The following is a 20,651-nucleotide window of genomic DNA, read 5'->3' on the forward strand; positions in this document are numbered from 1 at the left end:
TTAGTGAAACAAAATGTGCTATGGAGGTTATAGAGCAGGTTATAGAGGTTGACACCAGATGGACTAATTTACTTTTTATTTTTAATCCATATTTATAGCTACTTTTAATTTTATTTATTTACTTTTATTGTACTTGATTTATGTTGCAGAGTATTTTGATTTGGGGAATAAATGTCTCAGTCTGAATTTGGATATTGAAACTCAGGTTAATTTTAAAAAAATGCTTATCACACAGAATTAGGAGGTTGAACTGTATACCAAAGCCTATACTCTGCTACCAAAGGATACCCCACACTGTATCCTTTATGGCTTTTTACCCCATAATGTCACTTCTTTTAATTTAGTGCAAAAAAACAATTCATCAGAAGAAAGCAAGCGGACAGGAAAAGAAAAGGGTTTTAAGCGCTCTACAACAAATTATGGTAGATTCACTAATAGGCTATATTATACTTATTGTGAAAGTGATGGGATTTCACATTAGTGAAAGTTAACCTCATGCAGCTTATCTATACCTCCTTCCCACACTATTCTCAAAGGACAAGATAATAATAAACCATAAAGAGAGTATGAATGAAAAGTACATCAGATGAGAGGTATCAGCCATTTTTAGAAATAGAAAGCGCACAGCATTGTGTCACTGGATTTCAAGAGCAGAGAGAGGCAACTGCAACCAAAGCAAAGCGAACTGGCCACCGCAGAGGCAAGAAGACTTGGGACCTGCAGCGCTGTGGGAGGCAGGACAGGATGGGGCGTGGGAAAAGCCAGTGGTTTTCTATTCAATATATATTTCTCACCCAGCCCCTTACATGCTCACCCTTCTCCCCTCCTCAGAGAACACTGAGTCCTCTGAGTGTGATGGTGTTACCCTGTGATTCAGAGGAAGATACGGGCATAGAATCTGGGAAAATTGGAGCTGACACAGGCAAGCAGGGGATGGAGGTTCAGGGAGCTATCTGCCCAGAGTGGAGCGCAAGGGCAGGGGACGCTCTGAATGTGGGTTCTCTGATGCCCTCCAGGGCAGCCTGGGGGCACACAAAACCTCACAGGGCACTTTGGTTTTTAAAATGCTCAATTTAGTAAAGCTAACAAATTCAAAATTCCTAAGCATTTAAGTTGATTCAAAGATAACATTATTTTCCATTTGTAAATCTAGTAAATTTTAATCATTTTTGAGTGATCCTTTTATTACTATTCAATCTCATTTACTAGCTTGGTTCATGATACCCATTGAAGCATTTAAGACTGCGTTTGGAATGCTTTAAATGTCTGACAAATATTCCATGGTACTGGTATAATTCTTAGCAATATCAGGGATGGGGGCTCTCTCCCTTATGAATGGAGCCCAGCTCCAGCAACTCGCCATGTGTGTAGTCTGCAACCTCAGCTCCTGTTATGCCTCCCCAAGAGTCCCATTAGCTATAGCTCATGTTAAGCAAATAAATCGGCTCTGAAAAATCCGGGATTGAGGTACCCTTTGCATCCCTTGGACAGAAGGACTTCAAGCTTGATTTAGCTGTTGATTCCTTTTACATTTGTGTTAACTTCTGGTTTTAATTTCTTGCTTTGAAGCTGTTACATGTATTTCCAAAATAAATATTTTATCTAGACTTTTTAAGTGTTTGGCATTGTAAGTTACTCGGTCATTTTGCCATGGATTCTATGATTGCTTTAGAGCACTTGATCCCTACTAGCCAGTAAATTTCTTGTGGGATGGAAACAGTACTTTTATATTTGTATCACCAGGGTTTAGCACAGTAACTGCTTTAGGATCAGCACTCAGCACACATTTAGTGAAGGAATGCCTGTTCTCTGAGGACTATGAGAAAAGCATTTGATTGATTAATTATGGGGTTAATGGCTGGATTAGTGAGGTAAGCCTTCCAAGGGCATTTGCATTTAAAAAGGGGCTATCTACGCATTCTGACAAGGAGTTCACCAAGGTTTTTTAATGATCACTCCCCCCCCCCCACCCCCCCCCACACACACACTTTATAGGATCTCCTGTTGACATTTCAGACACTAGATCTAGCAAGGAGGTGAGATATTTTGAGCAGAAAAATTCCTCCCAAATTCTCACACTTTATAGGCAAACAACTTTTCTGCTTTTGTAGCACCCTCCTGGCCCAACCCAGTAATATGAGGTCATCTGGGATGATTTTTTTTTTGGTGAAAGTGAGTTATAACCTGGTTTTATGATAACATTATAGCAGGTCTATTCTTCCTCATAGAGCAAGATAGATACTTACCTGTGGTTGCAGCATTAGTCAGAATACAGAGGGCAAAAGGTAACAAGTAAAAGGCCTTTCTTAGACTCATAACATTATAGATTGAGAGAGGTGAGAACCCAGAAAATTTTACAAATTAATTTTACAGATATCAGTTTAAACAGCTAATCAGACAAGGTAATAATGCACATGTAGTAGGAATATGAATCATATTCTTTACACACAAAAATGTCCCCACAGTCAACTGCTTTTACTCAAATCTATCAGACTAAACTACCCAGACTGATATTGAGTATATATTTTTTGTTGTAAAAGCATTTTTATAATGTTTCATTCATTTAGACTAATATGAAAAATAGTTTGCATTTACAATATCAACTAATATGCAGAACTAAATGCATTCTGGGTAACAGAAAGAGGCCATTACATATTCTCAGATTGATAATTCTCAAAATTATTATAATAAATATTGTAGCATTAATTGTATTAACTGTAAATTCCTCAAAAGTTCCTCTGGGAGCAAGAGAGAGTAGTAATGGGAATCAGTCCACTATCTCTTTTGTTAGTTATGCTATCTACCCAATTAGTGTTCAGAAAATACTTACCTATGATGAAGGAAGGAGCTGGTGAAAGAATGGTTAAGGATCTAGAATTCTGAGGAAGAGAAGGAAACACAAGGTCAGACAGGTTTGGAATGAAGTGGCCTGTAGATGGCAGAGGTAAGGGAACTAGGGCCTACCAAAGTCTGGAGCACTGCAGTCTCTCAGTAGCAGAACTGAGATTCAAACTCAGGTTTCCTTTTTCTTGGATCCTTACACATACCTGTTATAGCAATGGCCTTGGTCTTTCCTGAAGAGGCTTTGAAAAGTGTAGAGAAAACCATTATAACCAGAAAGCTCAATATATGTTATTACATGCACACAACTCATTGCCGAAGATGGAATTAAAGCATCCACCTGTGCAGTGCTCTATGGTCTTGCCCAGGCTGTTAATGAGCATGTGGTGGCATCTTAGTCACGTGATTCCAAGCTGGATATTTACCGTTTTTAAAAAAATATTTATTTTATTGATTTTTACAGAGAAGAAGGGAGAGGGATAGAGAGTTAGAAACATTGATGAGAAACATCGACCAGCTGCCTCCTATACACCCCCTACTGGGAATGTGCCTGCAACCAAGGTACATACCATTGACCGGAATCGAACCTGGGACCCTTCAGTCCACAGACCCATGCTCTATCCACTGAGCCAAACCAGTCAGGGCTACTATTTTTTATAGGGCTTCTGAAATGACTCCATGTTTCCCTTGAGCGGTCTATTTATTAGACATTATTCTATATTCATCTTTAAAAAGTTGATTACATTTCTCCTGGTGGAGCAGACTCTGTTCCCTTCCAATATGAGTGTTCATTCTCTCTTTGTGGCTTTTCCCACTGGGAGGAGGTATGGAATATGAGACTGTCAAACATGTTCCTAAATAACCAATGAAGAATCAGTTATACAAAATTGTGGTAGATTATAATGAGGCTCCCAGGTCTCATTTTATTGTCATCAATTTTGAGCCAGGCATTATAGGACAAATTAGCATTCCTATGTGCAGTGAAAGAGGCATTCTTTAATTATTTGGCTTCCAATTCCTTCACATCAGCAATTAATTTTTTTTTTTTAGTAATAGTAGAGCCTCTGTTCTTTATTCTGTCTCACCTCTCCTTCACTTTCTCTTTTATCTATCTATCCATCAATCCATTTTTATCACTGCTAGTGGCATTGACTAGCTTGAGAAAAATCTGTGTTGTTTTTTTTTTAAAGTAGCAAAACCACTTTCAGAAGGCACATTGTCATTTTCTTTAAAAAAAAAAACACACATCCTTCCATATATCAAGTACTCTTAAAGCACCTAATGTAGAATGCTAAAGAAATAGCCTTCTTTCCTCATGGAGATCCATCCTTATCAGTTCTTTAAAATGGGTGTCTAAACTGTACAGCCATTACCACACAACTGTGTCATTCACACCGCACACAATGAGGTGGATGGGTGGGTGTGCAGACCTGATTTTACTGTTAAATATTGTTGTGTTTTCTTAAAACTCTTCTTTACAAATTACTGTATTGTTTCATTTTAAAGATTCTTTAAAAGGGAAAGATGCCAGTAACCTTGGGGTATTTTGTTTGTTTGTTTGCCCAATTGTTACTAGGCAGGCTGTTCCTAGACAAGAGCAACCTTAAAAGAGTATTGAGAGCTGTCTAGAACATCCTTGACTGCAAAAATGTTGAAATACCACCGAAAACAGAGGCCTGGTTGATACTTGAACTACATACAACTCTATTAAAACAAAAGAATACACAAAATGCTTCAAATATGTCCTTCTCTTTATAGTTTCCAAATTCTATTTGATCCTGACAACATGTTACTATAGGCAGGACTGGCATTATTAACTTCTTTTAAAAAACATAACTGTAATGGAAAGACATGGGCTTCTCCTTTTCCTCTTCCTCCTTTTTCTTCTTGTTACAGTAACAAAAGATGTAATGCCCAGTTTAAAAACCAATATATATTGTCTTCAACAAAATTAGAAGACACTTGTAACCTTAACCACAACATATGAAAAAGAGGCAACAAAGGGAGGAAAGGCCAGACAGAAAGATGCCTGAAGAGAATGTTTAGTTTCAGATCTCAGTCATTAGAACATGACTCTAAAGTCGATGGCATAATCTGAGGGGCAAACCAATTCTTTGCCTGAAACAATGGAGATGGTCGAGTGCCAGCAGTAGGGGGCTTTCTGGATATTGCCTGGTACTAAGGGAGGAGCAGGAGAGCCAAGCCAAAGGAGCAAATGCAGACACATAAGCAGCAGCCTGGAGAGGAGAGGGAGGGGAGAAAAGACTCCAAAGGTGAGAGAATAAAAGGCTAAAACAGTTCCCTCAGACCCACAATCCCATCACAGGCAGCTCACTATAACTGAAAGAACTGTTAGCCCAAAGTGCTGACCTACCCATCATATATGTTTACATCACATAGGTGAGCCAGAAGGAAACTTGCCTCATTTACAGATAAGTAATAATGGAGAATGAAACTGCATAGCACTTATACAAAAACACTCCAAGAAAAGGAGGAAAGAAACAGGAGAAACAATAGCAGCTAAAACCATTCAAAAGAAAAAAAATGAGTCCACTGAGCACATGAAATATGTGACCAAATATACTGTCATAACTCAAAGAACTTAAGGGAACAAATGGTTCATACAGAGACAGATATAGGTGATCAGAACTACCATGGCAAAACAACCACAGGAAATGAAATATGAACTAACAGAGTTCAGAAAAGAAAGGGAAAAGAAAAAATAAAGCCATCACAGAAATAAATTAGAAGGCAAAGAGGAGATAAAGCGGAATGATTTTTCATCTCGATTAAGCAGGGATTCAAAATATAGCATTTAAATTGCTAAGCACATAATAAAGGTATAAGCATATTTATAGGCACAAAGTTAAATATAAGAATAACCAAAGAAATAATTCAATCAAATAAAACTACAATAGAGGAAAGGCAGAAGAAAGCATTAAGTATACTAATTGGACATTGCTCAATTAGTAAGGAGTCAACAGTATCTAAAAAATTAAAATGTAATTGAAAATTATAGTTAAGAAAACTAGTGGAAGAGGTAACTGTAGCAAACATAGGTAAAATATGTATGGTATACATTGTTGATTATTCATGTTATCCATCTCTCCCACCCTTTCTATCTGAACCCTAACTTGGGGCATATATCCATTCTTTCTTCACACAATCTTGTGCTTTACGGCAGTGGTCTTAACTTGGGTGTGATTCTGCCCCCCAGGAGACATAATGTAATGTCTGGGACATTTCTGATTCTCAGTTTAGGGTGATGCTACTGACACATAAACCATCAAATTTCAACCCACACTACAGGTTTTGCAGCTGAGATGTAGAATGAGACTGGCTCCAGACCAAAATCCTATGAGTGATCTTTCAGGCCTTACCACAGGCAGTTACAAAGGTGTTGGCCTGGCAGGCTTCATAGAATAAAGCTGTTCTACCCAGTCTTCCAAGAGAGTCGTAGTCAAGCAGTCAGGCCCCCCTGAGCCAGCATGTGTTCCTAGCCCAGGCAACTCCAAAGGCCTCCTGATCAGGGGACCTTGACTGAGACACATTTTAGCTGTCTTCACTGAGATTCCACTCAAACTCAGTTTTTTCCACTCCTAACCCGTCCCACTCCTCCTGCCCCTAGTCTCCTGGGTTCATAAAATGGCAGGAACCTTTTGTTCAGTGCTCATCAGCAGTGAGACAGTTTCCTCCACCTGCACCACATGCCATTTGACTGGCCTTGCCTAGTGCCATTCCATGACAGAAAATGGCACGAGGAGCCAGCACTACATTTCTTTTTGGCCTCTTGCTGAGATTATCACAGTAAGTGAATAAAGACTTGCTGTTTTCCCTCTGGCTCACTGTCTTAACTGATGACCTCAATCCTTGCAGCTTGGCACAGGGATACTGCTCAACATTCACAACATGCAGGATGTCCTCCCACAATGAAGAATGATCTGGTTCCAAATACCAAGAGTGCTGAAGCTTTGGGGGAACATGACCCAGTACCATCTCCACAACCAACATTCTCCTGGAGAATGTTACTCATTCAGAAGTAGACAGACAGCCACACAAATTGGCCCTATCACACTGAAGTGAAAGTAGCATAGAATTTCATTCATACGTGGAATTTAATGAATAAATTGGACTAATAAGCAAAACAGAAACAGACTCATAGACAGACAGCAAACAGCTCTGGTGCGGGGTGTGGGTGGGAGTTATTGTTGAACAAAAAAGAAAAAAAAAAGAGAAAGAACTCATGGGCAGGACAACAGTGTGGTGATTACAGGGGGAGGAGGATGGGTGGATGTAGAAACAAATAATAATTTGCCATTTAAGTCACTCTCTGATTCTGGAAATAAAATATTTTAATTAACTTAAAAAATAAAAGTAGGTTCCTAACTCCCACTATGAGCACATTAACCACATTTTCACATACAAAAAGCTTAGATACATTCAACTGTTTACAAGGCATGTCTCTGTATAATACATTTACATTTATGTGAAGTATATGAACTTACATAATTGTATATATTTGTGATTTCACATCTGGTACCTTTTAAAACACATAATATGATTATTTTCTAAAAGTCAGTTCATATATGATGATTTAAGGTTAGTAGAGTCTCTTTTGAAGAACTCTAATAGTTGTATTCATATGAGAATTCAATAATTTTTTAACTATAAATTTCAAGCTAATGCTTTAGCAGTTTAAGTTACCTGACTGGCAATGCATGGAGTTTTTATCAGGTTGTATTGTTTGGTTTTCAGTTAAGTCATTATAAGTGGCATATAATTAATTCTTTGTGCAAGGGAAAGAAAGCACCAAGGATAATATTTTTTCACATCATCGATGAAATCACAACACATCTTAATTTCCCTTTAAAATCTAATCACTTGAAAAAAAGCATTTATTTCAAATCCTCAATCTTTAAGCTTTCTTAGTGAAATCAATTGATACACTAGAGATAAGGATGGAGTAAAAGTAGGTGCTATGTATAATCTGTACTAACTATAGAATTCAGATAGTCTTCTCACATTGATGATTTCTATTTCTGAACTGAGTTCCTTAGATCTAAAAAGAACTGAAAATAAATGTTACATTTATAAACTTGTCACCTATATCTCTTGAAAAATAACTCTAAGGATGACTTTCTTGACAATTTGTGGAACAAAATTTTCCTGATGAACAAAAGCACCTTATGGTAAGAAAATATATAAAGAAAATATTTTCTACAAATTAATATACAAATTTATGCACATAAAGGTGTAGATATCCCAGCTGTATGTGTAATATTTTAAACAACACACAGTAAAAAAATTTCAAAGCACATATTGAAAAAAAAAACCCATATCCTATAACTCCAGTTATTAAATATTGCAGCATATATGTAATTGTAACAACTGGGGGGAAAAGTTTGTAATCTAAATGGTCAATATCTCTTTGGAAATGTACTTTTTTAAAGCCTCAAATATGTAATCCTGCCCATCAAATTTCAACCCAAGCTACAGGTTTTAGAGCCGAGATGCAATCCATGATACTGAAAGTGAGTACAGAGACCACTTCACAGATTCTTCATTAAACAGCATTACTGGAGCCACACTGGTATAGGCCAGCTGGGCGTTCATGTTCCTTTTCTTCCCACAGGCATACAGTAAACATCATATTCAGAACGACAGATCTCTATCACCTTAAGTTTTGCTACTCATAAAATGCTAATAAACATGGTTTTAAACATTTCCAGATCATGGAAAAGGTTTCTTACCTGAAACTATACAGAGAATTCTCTAGATTTAACATATTTTTAAAGAATACAGAGATGTATAAGAAGAAACATAAATTACTTGCTTTGACAGTTTTTAGCCAAGGCTTATCACGTTTTTTTTCTAATGAACAGGTGATTTTTGTAAGTATAATGATTTCTAGCTCCGGTTAAGAAGATTTTATTTCTTCTTCCCAGTGGTTTTTTTGTGTTCATGCACTTCTGTTTTGCTACTTATAATCTTTTTTCGGGTTGAGGTATTAGGAACAACTGCACTAGAAGGTCCGCTGGTAGCTAAACAAAAAAAGAAAAAAACTATTGCTTAGATTTTCACAAGCAATCAAAGTTTAAATAAGACTGATAAGTGACAAAATAATATACTTTATGTTGTAATTATAATGTAAATGAAACATTGCAAACATTTAATAGAGCATTTTTAACTTTTTAGAATTCAACACTAATACAGAAAAGTAATGTCAATGGGCTGCATTCACCAAACACATTCTTCTTTTTACTTTACATTCTTCCTGGGAAACTAATTTATTCCATCATTTTTAACTGCCGTCTATTGTGCTTACAACACTCAAATTCATAATTCTGGCCCAGGCCTTTCCCCTTACCTTAAGATCTATATATCCTACTAGAAATTTCTATATAGATATCTAACAGGAAACATAAACTTAACATATTTAAAACTGAATTCATCATTTTCCCTATAAACATCTACTTTCTCCTATATCTCCTATCTCGTCCCTATTTAAAAAGCTAAAAGGCTAGAAAACTAGAAAATTTATTGGCTTAGGACTCATCCTTCTACATGCAAACCAACATCATACTCTAATGAGTTATCAAAAAGCAATTCTAAGCTGAGTTGCACTTCTATATAAATGGGTAAGCTCATGTCAGACCAATCTTCCTGCACGTAACAAGTATTAACTCTGAATAAAGTATGAAAACAACTACCTGAAGACACTGAAGAGTGAACAAAGGCAGGCACATACTGGAAAAAAATCAATACTTGAAAGAAGTGAACATCGTGAGATGGTTATCTCCCCCAAACTCACCCCTAACTCCCAACCCCCTTTTTAAAAGCTTTTGGCCCAAGGACAGGATCCAGTGTGCACCATGTAAAATGGCTAACACTCCAACATAAAACTCTGGCATACTAGCATAAAGAACCAAAAGACGAGTATTGGGAAACTATAGCTGCTGGAAAGTCAGAGAGCCTTGAATTCTTTGTATGAACCGATTAAATCTATGGCATGAGAAGAGCAAGCTCCAGGAATCCCAGCGAAGGCCTAAAAAAGTGAGTGACAATGGAGCTGTCAGCCACTTCCAGGGGTGGAGTTTTGCAACTTGAGGTCAAAGTTAACTCTTCGATTTAGAAAAACCAAAACCCGAGGAGAACCAAGATGGCGGCATAGGTTAACGCCGGAGTTTGCTGCTTTGAACAACTACTTCAAAAGTGAAACCAAAAAACGGAAGGGACATCACCCAGAACCACAGGAACGCTGGCTGAGTGGAAGTCCTACAACTAGGAGGAAAGAGAAACGCACACGGACACTCAGAGGAGGCGCAGTGCTGAAGTCAAATTCTGAGGTGCGGAGTGCGAGGAGCAGGCTGGCGGCGGAGGGCGCGGTTGTTGTTTTCAATCGGGAGGGAGTCGCAGACTCTGAGCACCAGATCCGGGCGAGTCTTTAGGGACCCAGACTCAAATGGGAGAAGTGGGACTGTCTGGCTTCTGTCAGAGCAAGTGCAGCTTTCTCTCCCAGCTTTGCAGCGGGTGCTGGGACTCAGAGAGGCAGAGCCCCTGGGGACAGGACTGAGAGCCGCCATAACTGCTCTCTCCGGCCCACCCTGTTGATCCTGTGCGACCCGCCCCGCCCAAGCCCTGCACAGAGGCATTTGCCGGATAGCCTCAGGCAAAGGCTAGATTAGCACCTCCCTAGAGGACAGAAGTTCTCTCACCGCTGACACAGCTGATTCTCATAGCCACTTGGCCTGGAGGTCAAACCCTCCCTGGAATTAGCTACAACAATCAAGATTTAACTATAAGACTGCGAACAAAGACCACTAGGGGGTGCACCAAGGAAGCATAACAAAATGCGGAGACAAAGAAACAGGACAAAATTGTCAATGGAAGATATAGAGTTCAGAACCACACTTTTAAGGTCTCTCAAGAACTGTTTAGAAGCTGCCGATAAACTTAATGAGATCTACACGAAAACTAATAAGACCATCGATCTTATATTGGGGAACCAACTAGAAATTAAGCATACACGGACTGAAATAACGAATATTATACAGATGCCCGACAGCAGACCAGAGGAGCGCAAGAATCAAGTCAATGATTTGAAATGCGAGGAAGCAAAAAACATCCAACCGGAAAAGCAAAATGAAAAAAGAATCCAAAAATGCGAGGATAGTGTAAGGAGCCTCTGGGACAGCTTCAAGCGTACCAACATCAGAATTATAGGGGTGCCAGAAGATGAGAGAGAGCAAGATATTGAAAACCTATTTGAAGAAATAATGACAGAAAACTTCCCCCACCTGGTGAAAGAAATGGACTTACAGGTCCAAGAAGCGCAGAGAACCCCAAACAAAAGGAATCCAAAGAGGACCACACCAAGACACATCATAATTAAAATGCCAAGAGCAAAAGATAAAGAGAGAATCTTAAAAACAGCAAGAGAAAGAAACTCAGTTACCTACAAGGGAGTACCCATACGACTGTCAGCTGATTTCTCAACAGAAACTTTGCAGGCCAGAAGGGAGTGGCAAGAAATATTCAAAGTGATGAATACCAAGAACCTACAACCAAGATTACTTTATCCAGCAAAGCTATCATTCAGAATTGAAGGTCAGATAAAGAGCTTCACAGATAAGGAAAAGCTAAAGGAGTTCATCACCACCAAACCAGGATTATATGAAATGCTGAAAGGTATCCTTTAAGAAGAGGAAGAGGAAGAAAAAGGTAAAGATACAAATTATGAACAACAAATATGCATCTATCAACAAGTGAATCTAAGAATCAAGTGAATAAATAATCTGATGAACAGAATGAACTGTTGATTATAATAGAATTAGGGACATAGAAAGGGAATGGACTGACTATTCTTGGGGGGGAAAGGGGTGTGGGAGATGTGGGAAGAGACTGGACAAAAATCGTGCAACTATGGATGAGGACAGTGGGTGGGGAGTGAGGGCGGAGGGTGGGGCGGGAACTGGGAGGCCGGGAGTTATGGGGGGGAAAAAAAGAGGAACAAATGTAATAATCTGAACAATAAAGATTTAATTAAAAAAAAGAAAAAAAAAAGAAAAAAAAAAAAGAACAAAACCCACTACTCTTTGGAGGAACATAACAGAAATAATAGAGTCCAAAATTTCTATAATATATCATTCATAATGTCTAAGATATAATCCAAGATTATTCAATGTATGAAAAAAAAAAAACACAGGAAAACCTCCTCCTCCTTGACAATGGGTAAATTCACAGAGACTAATTCTGAGGTCAGCACATTAACAGACAAGAATTTGAAAGCAACTATTTTAACTATGTTTAAGAACAAAGGAAAATATGCTTACAGTGAAAAAAATATAGAAAATCTCTGAAGAAAAACTATAAAGAACAAAAAAAATTGTCTAAAATTAAAGAATATCTGAAATAAAAATTTAGTAGATGGGTTTGACAGTAGAATGAAAATAACAGGTAAAAGTGAACAATAACAAGGGTTATTAACTGCCCCCCCCCACCTCCTCCTAAAACACCCTTTCATATAAAATGATGCCTAAGCTTAACAGAAAAACCAAAGGAAGACAGTCCATAAATTAGTTTGGAAAAATGTATGTGTATAGAATATATTTTTTATTTATTTATTTATTTTTATATTTTATTGATTTTTTGCAGAGAGGGAGAGGGATAGAGAGCTAGAAACATCGATGAGAGAGAAACATTGATCAGCTGCCTCCTGCACACCCCCTACTGGGGATGTGCCTGCAACCCAGGAACATGCCCTTGACCGGAATCAAACCTGAGACCTTTCAGTCCACAGGCTGACGCTCTAACCACTGAGCAAAATCGTCAGGGCTAGAATATATTTTATTAACAGCTGTGGGGGAAGGAGAAGACAACAGAGAAAAAATACATGTATATCAAAAGGCTACAGTAAGATTTAAAATATATATGTATATTTTAATTTATTTTTAGAAAGAAAGGAAGGGAGATGGAGAGAAACATTGATGTGAGAGCAAAACATTGATCAGCTGCCTCCAGCGTGGCCCCTACCAGGGACGAGCCCAGACCTGGAATTGAACCAGCATCCTTTTGGTGCATAGGACAACGCCCAATCAACTGAGCCACACCGACCAGAGCTACAGTACGATTTTTAACTGTTAGGATCAATTAACTTCTTAGAGTGTAATGATCCCACTTAAAATTAAAAAGCTAGCTAGTTGCTATACAGAATTTATAAATTCACACATACGCCTAACCTGGTTTGCTGCTTGCTTTAGAACTCTTTAAGGTAGTTGGTGGTGTTGGGAGGATCTTTGCAGGTGTATATGTATTTAAAGATATTTTTCTTCTCATTACTGGACTTAAACGTGAAGCTGTGGAGGCTGAAAAAAACAAATAAACAAAAAATAGTGGTAATTCAATAATTTTCTGTCAATTCTAACTTTACATTTTAGAAAATTTCTTATGACATGTTTCACAAACATACACACACACACACACACACACACACACACACAATAGGGGAAAACGGACAAGACACGATTTTGAGTAAATTCAGCAAATCCATCTTTCCTGTAGGATCTTCTCTCATACTCTTGGTCAAAAACATGTTCTGTTTATATTGTAAACAATAAGCATTTGACAATTTCATCCTGCCCTAATAGAAACTCAGATTCTTAAGGGATGACAGCTGATAGAATAGTTTTATTGGCTGGTAACAGAAGACAAAGAGTCCCAAGCTGTTTTTCTCTCAAAAACATCAAGTAGAGATCCAGAAATAAATAAACACAATAGATTCATCTATAAACATCTTTAAACTACTATCCTATTTAAGAATAAACTAACTAGATTACAAGTAATTAAATAAACCATATTGTCTTCCTATGTTACCAAGCTAAGATGTATCTTCATGCAAGGGAATTATACAGATTTTTTTTCTTTCTAATCAAGGTGGGAAGATTGAGAGGTATGAAAAGGAAAAGTGGAGGTAATTCTTAAGTATGGAGTCCTCTGGGGAAGAACAAGTGGAGTTGGGGAGCTAGCTATTGGTATGAGCTTGTGAGTTTGTAAACAAAGGGAGGTGAAGAAATACATTAAAAAAAAAAAAAAGACTCGCTTCTAACTATGTATGGTGGTGGGTACTGGAAATATCAGGGGAACATTATAAAGTATATGACTGTCTAACCACTACCTTGTACACCTAAAACTAATACAAAATAATATTAAAATTTTGGGGGAGTTACTTGATAGCAATAAACAGTGTGTCTCTGAAAAAATCAGTATCTGGGCCAATTATGGCTAATGTGCCTTAGGTGGCTGATACTTACACTGAAGGAATATAAAAATCCACTGGCAGAAAGCTCAAAGTAGTCACTAATGAAATAACATACAAGTGACTGACCAGAAAGTCCCTAAAACACCCTATAAAGCACCACACTGTTGCTTAGCTCTTTTCTGCTTGCATTAAAAATAAAAATTATATATATGAATAAATATAAATAAATAAATAAATATATATATATATATATATATATATATATATATATATATATATATATATATATATATATATATGTGTGTGTGTATATATATATTTTTTCCCCCAGAGAGGAAGGGAGAGGGAGAGATAGAAACATCAATCTGCTGCCTCCTACATGCCCCTATTGGAGATTGAGCCCAGAACCCAGGCATGTACTGACTGAGAAACAAACCATGACCTCTAGGTACATCAACCTGGTTCACAGGTTGACACTCAACCACTGAGCGATGCTGGATGGACCCTGCTTGCATTTTTTATCCTATTGTGTTAACTTCCAGCTCTAACTTATCCAGTTGGTATTCCCACACCTTTTCCCTCAATCTGATACTGTCAGTTCCCCATTATAAACCAGCTAGTTACCACAAAAGTAATTTTGTCCTAGGTGAGGAAAAAAAGTTTTGTAATGACAGAAGATTAATGTATTTTTCCTTGTAATACCACAAAATCAATATACTAGTAGTTCTATATTATGATGCTACTTCCTTGACAAATTAGAGAATTAAGAATCCTATCTAATAAAAGAGAAACATGATAATTGGCATACGACCGCTACCCTTCCCATTGGCTAATCAGGGCAATATGCAAATTAACTGCCAGCCAAGATGGCGGCCGGCAGCCAGGCAGCTTGAAACTAACATGAGGCTTGCTTGCTTCAGTGACGGAGGACTCCATGTTCCCCGCCTGCCGCTGCAGGCCTCTGAGCTGCAACTCTAAGCAACTATGTAACAAATATAGAAGCTAAACAAAACCCCAGAAACCTGTTTTAGTCTGCTGGGCTTCAGCCAGCAGGATCGCAACACTGTAAGCAAAGGCCAGAAACCTACTTTCAGCAGCAGAGGCCTAAGAGCTGGAGCCAAGCCTCAAAGCTAAAGCTGGCCCAGAATAAAAAGAAAAAAAAAGAAAAAAAGGAGCGGTTGGGAGCTTCAGTCACCCCCAACCTGAAAACAGCCCTCAGCCCCTCACCCAGGCTGGCCAGGCACCCCAGTGGGGACCCCCACCCTGAAGGGTGTGTGACCAGCTGCAAACAGCCATCATCCCCTCACCCAGGCTGGCCAGGCACCCCAGTGGGGACCCCTACTCTGAAGGATGTGTGACCAGCTGCAAACAGCCATCATCCCCTCACCCAGGCTGGCCAGGCACCCCAGTGGGGACCCCCACCCTGATCCAGGACACCCTTCAGGGTAAACCAGCTGGCACCCACCCGTGCACCAGGCCTCTACCCTATATAGTAAAAGGGTAATATGCCTCCCAGCACCGGGATCAGCGGAGCCGAGAGGCCTCCCGGCACCAGGATCAGCGTGACAGGGGGCAGCGCCCAAACCCCCTGATTGCCCTGCGGCTCTGTGTGTGACAGGGGGCGGGGCCACAACCTCCCTATCCACCCTGCTCTGTTCGTGACAGGGGAAGGCGCCCCAACCCCTTGATCAGCCCTGCTTTGTGCCTGATAGCGGGGAGCTCCCCAACCCCCTGATCGCCCTGCGGCTCTGTGAGTGACAGGGGGCAGTGCCCCAACCCCCTGATTGGCCCTGCTCTGTGCGTGACAGGGTGTGGCGCCGCAACCTCCCCATCGACCCTGCTCTGTGCATGACAGGGGGCGGTGCCCCAACTCCCCAATCGGCCCTGCTCTGAGCCGGACCAGGGGCTGCACCTAGGTATTGGGCCTGCCCTCTGCCATCCGGGAGCAGGCCTAAGCCAGCAGGTCGTTATCTCCCAAGGGGTCCCAGACTGTGAGAGGGCACAGGCCGGGCTGAGGGACCCCCCTCTCCCCCGAGTGCGCAAATTTTTGTGCACCAGGCCTCTAGTAAATAATATAAATACAGGGTGGGGCAAAATAGGTTTACAGTTGTGAGTACATGAAACATGTAGTTTATTATATATTACTAGAGGCCCGCACGAATTCGTGCACAGGTGGGGTCCGGCCTGCCTGCCTCAATGGGGGCCAATCAGGCTGGGCCAGCAGGATGGAGGGGCTGCAGGCGGTTGGCTGGCTGGCCCCACCACCGATCAGAGTGGGGTGGGGGGGCGATAGAGGGTGGAGCCAACCAGAGGGCACCCCCGATTGGGCCGGTTGGCCGGCCGCAGTGCACATCATGTTGTTCTGGTCGCTTGGCTTTTATATATATAGGTTATTTATTAGTTATTGTACTTTTTCTATACAAACAACTATAAACCAATTTTTGCCCCACCCTGTATATTGTGATTGCTAAATATTAATTCTGCAATTACCCTAAAAAATACAGGATTCAGATACTTCTATCCTAATTGGCATCCTATTTTAATATTCAAAAATAATAAGGAAACCCATACATTTTAGAGGACCTGGGTTGTAGTCTTGCTTGATCACTAATTAGTTGATTTTTTTAGCAGTGTCTTTCTAAGTGTTTTCCTTTAAACAGCAACCTTTTCTCAAATGAAATGTTAAATAGAATGGATTAAAGCAAACACTCTAATTGAAGCAGCCCTGAAAGACACATTCAGAACCCATCTCTTTCTCTGGAGCTTCCAAAAGCTCTTGGGAATATAGTTGAAGACCAATGAACTAGAGTAATTCTAAAGTTCACCCAATTCTATGACTGCATTAACAATATTTACTTTCTTACCTAGTTCCTTTAGTAAGTAATGGCATGAAAATTTAAGAGAGCCACATGAATTGGACTACAACTTGTATCCATGATACAAAGGAGAGCTTATTAGAACTGGAAAAGGAATTTATTATTCTTCATTTATTTACCTTAGTATACACTCTGATGAACTAAATTCATTAACCACAGATATAAAGCCATCATAAACAACAGCACCACACAATAAACCTTCAAAAATGACCTTTTTGTACATATTTCACCAAAATTTTTTCCAAAACAAACCCGTTATTACTGCTGCAATTATCTTTTTATTCCTTGAAAACCTTCTAAATTCTAATTAGCATCGACACCTACTCTAAGTTCTTACATTTCATATGTAAAATTTGAAATTAAAGCCTACGTCCCAAAACCTAGAGTGTAGAGGGCCGCCTGGGAGGCACCTAGGCATTTTCTTATAATTATTGTCAGCTGAACTCAGAGCATAGGCAGAGCCACGCCCAGGGAACATGCTTCCCCAATAAGGCTGGACATGTTAATCAGGCAGGGGCGGAACTAGATATGTAAATCTAGGCCTTTAAAATAAACCTGCTGTGTGGCTCAGCCCGCTTTTTGCCGCCTCTCCATCAGAGAGGATGGCGCCCACCAGGCCCCAGCTTAAAATCTATTTCTGTGTCTTGGTCTTTCTTTAATTTCTTAATCCCCAGCTCCTCCACTCAGCAAATGGACTGTTTCCTTTTCCATGAGGGACATGGAAAAGAGAGAAGCAGCCCCCTACACTGGAGTGAAATACTTTAGATCATACCATGATTCCTCTCTGTTTCAATAATGACTGAAAGTTGACCTCTACTACCAGAAGTAGAGGAAAAGGGAAAGGCCACTCTACTGCAGAAATGCAGGGGCACCATTTGGATGGAATACCCAGGGAACAGAACTCTCTCAAATAGCACATGTGGTGGCCCAGGAAAGGAAGGAGAGCAACAGCAAGATATAAAAGTGGCTTTCATTCCAAGACCTCCGGTTTCATTCTTCCAAGAAGCATATTTACAGCATTCTCCTTACAAAAAGGAAAATGGTGCACACTGAAAGTTTGTAGCTTTTCTAAGATATTACTAGAACTAACAGGTTCTTAACTCTAAGCAGAGCACTGTCTCCCAAAGCTAATGCATCTGACACTGGAAATTCCAATGTGCTGAAGAATCTCATTGAGCTGAGAATGACAACAGCAGCTGACTCCTCACACCTAAAATGGTAACCCTGAACATTTCCTAAAAATGAAATCCCTTATATTAGTACTGCAAGATGTTTAAATGTATTACCAAAATATGTTTTCTCAAAAAATAAGTTTTGGAAAGTCTGGGTACACAGGTTTCCTTACAGAAGAACTTTAGCTATTGTAACTATACCTCCAAGAGGGGTTGTAACTCCCAAGAGGTATAGTTATAATAGCCAAGGTTATTCTGCAAGGAAACCTGTATTATAGGAGATAACACACAGTTTCCAAAACTCAATTAGCCATAACTCCCTTTTTATCACACACACAAACTAACTTCTTCAGAATATTTTCTGAATAACATAATTTGAAAAAACGTTATAGTCATTTCCTTCTTAGTCAAAAGTTCTTTCTGGATCAATATGAGTAATTACCATGGGCACGTGTGCACGTATGGGTTAATGTAGATGGAATATTTTACAATTTTTTAAAAGTTCATTATAAAATGACATACAATAGGAATGTGAAAAAAAGACCCTGACTCTATATTATGTTGTTGACTTCTATTGCTGGTCCTTAGATTTTTTTTTCCTTTTTGTACAAAAGTTTTGAGAGGAGTCAAAAAAAGTGGTACATTACATATTATGACAAAGAATTCCAAATAATGCTCCCTTACACCCCTTTCTCTCCAAAATTCTATTCCCTACCACTACTTGAGTTTGTTTTATAGTTCTTTTTATATTCAGATAACTATATCCCCCAAATCAAATAACAATAATAATTTTCATACAGATCTCAGGGGCTGTCTGTGGAACTTCACTTGATGGAGAAGCAACGGAGGCGAGAAATTCATCCACCTGCTTTAGAGACAGGGCATTGTGAAGAGTTTCTAGAGGACAAATAGATGGCACCATGGAATACAACTCAAAGCCTGGAAAACAAAAGCAAAAACAAAAGTTGGATATTGAAAAAAAATCAGTCATTAAAAAGGAAGCAGAGCATTGTTTAGAACTGGAGTTTAGGTCTTTGTATCACATGCAAACACACGGATCTCGGAAGTCATGACACCAGATGCTATGCAACACAGGCCTGGAACAAGATGTGACACAGATTTCATTTTAAAGTAATCACAGAGTACAGCATGCACACAATTTCATTCTATATTTTCGTAAAATCTAAAAATAATAAAGAAAAATACCTGAGGAAAAAGAGAAAAAAAAATACAAATTTTCAGTATTTTACATTTTAACAGCAGTTCTATTTGAGAGGTGCATAATGATGCCATGATGTGTCCCTGATGCCAGGATGCTAAAGGTAACGTTTTTTTGAAAAACAATATGTAATTACTTGCCAAGAGTGATTTCATATACTTTTCTAGTCTTACCAAGGCCAACAATACTCTCTAATGTGAACCCAAAAGAACATTAATTTATGCTGAGATTAAAATTCCAGAACATATTTCACCTACCTTTAATAAATTAACACAATAGTTCTATTATTGGAAATTGCTAGCTGAGTAAAGTTAGGTCAAATAACAAGCAATACAAAATATACATGTTTGCATTCAACAATGGCACAGAAATACAAAAATTTCATAAAACAAACCATGCAGATATGTGTTAATACCATCAGTGAGACAAAAGTGTTTAAATATAGAGTTTTCTTTTAAAACAAATAGGATCTAGGTTATTTGCCTTTTATAAAAATGTCTTGTCTACATATTCAACTGAATGGCTTTTAAAATTGTTTTCCTATGCAAACAAAATAACAAGTCATTCTGCATCTACTCTTTCAAAAACACAAATTAATTTTCTTCCAAAGAAAATATTTTTAATACTTAAGTTTTACATAAAGTCTAATATTGTCAATTAAAAAGTAAAAATTAAACTCAAATGGGCTGCAAAACTGTGCTTCTATAATAGGCATTTGCTCATTTTAACAATGGCGTAGTTTTTTAATTTTGGGAGAAAATATTGACCTAAGAACTGCTTAATTCTTATTTGGAATAGGAAAAATTTGGTTAAAAAGAATTTAATCTTCCTATGAATATAACCAAAGGATTTACAAAACTGGAATGTCTGATTTTCAAGTGCAAACCAAAGCATGACAGTACATATACTTTTTTAAAAAACCAACAACTATAATACCATAAGAGCAGCTAAAGCACCTAAATTAAACACTAAAGAAATTAGGTTTGCACAAGTATTACTTTTTTTTTTTGGTACAAGATTCATGCAAATAAGCGCTAACCCTTTCTTTGCAATTAACAACGTGGTTTTTATCCTTTCCTTAGAATGTTTATAAGTCTTCTGTAACAACTATTTTCCTGCATTTGCCTATTAGACTTTATAACAGGCAAATGACAATATAACCAAGTTCTCCTGGACTGCATTTCCCCCCATTTATCTCCAGTAAACATTTCCTTTAATGCACAATGAAAGGGTTAGCGCAGCAATTTAAAAAGCCGCCCTGCTGTCATGTTTAAAAAGCTATGAAA

The 20,651-nt window shown here is 38.7% G+C and overlaps 1 protein-coding gene across 20 annotated transcripts in view; it reads right to left on the reverse strand.

Annotated features, from left to right (window-relative positions):
• Window positions 1-7,175: 7,175 nt before the first annotated feature.
• The window catches only part of PPIP5K2 (diphosphoinositol pentakisphosphate kinase 2), a 71,790-nt gene continuing 58,314 nt past the window's right edge, over window positions 7,176-20,651 (reverse strand). For all 20 annotated transcript variants that reach the window (XM_059693977.1, XM_059693974.1, XM_059693978.1 and 17 more), the window contains 3 exons: window positions 18,945-19,085; window positions 13,080-13,205; window positions 7,176-8,882 (listed from right to left, as the gene is read on the reverse strand). In XM_059693977.1, coding sequence (XP_059549960.1) covers window positions 8,770-8,882; window positions 13,080-13,205; window positions 18,945-19,085 — 380 coding nt within the window. In that variant the 3' untranslated portion in view covers window positions 7,176-8,769. The remainder of the gene's footprint in view (window positions 8,883-13,079; window positions 13,206-18,944; window positions 19,086-20,651) is intronic.

The sequence above is a fragment of the Myotis daubentonii genome, chromosome 4 (genome assembly GCF_963259705.1).
Source record: "Myotis daubentonii chromosome 4, mMyoDau2.1, whole genome shotgun sequence".
NCBI lineage: Eukaryota > Metazoa > Chordata > Mammalia > Chiroptera > Vespertilionidae > Myotis > Myotis daubentonii.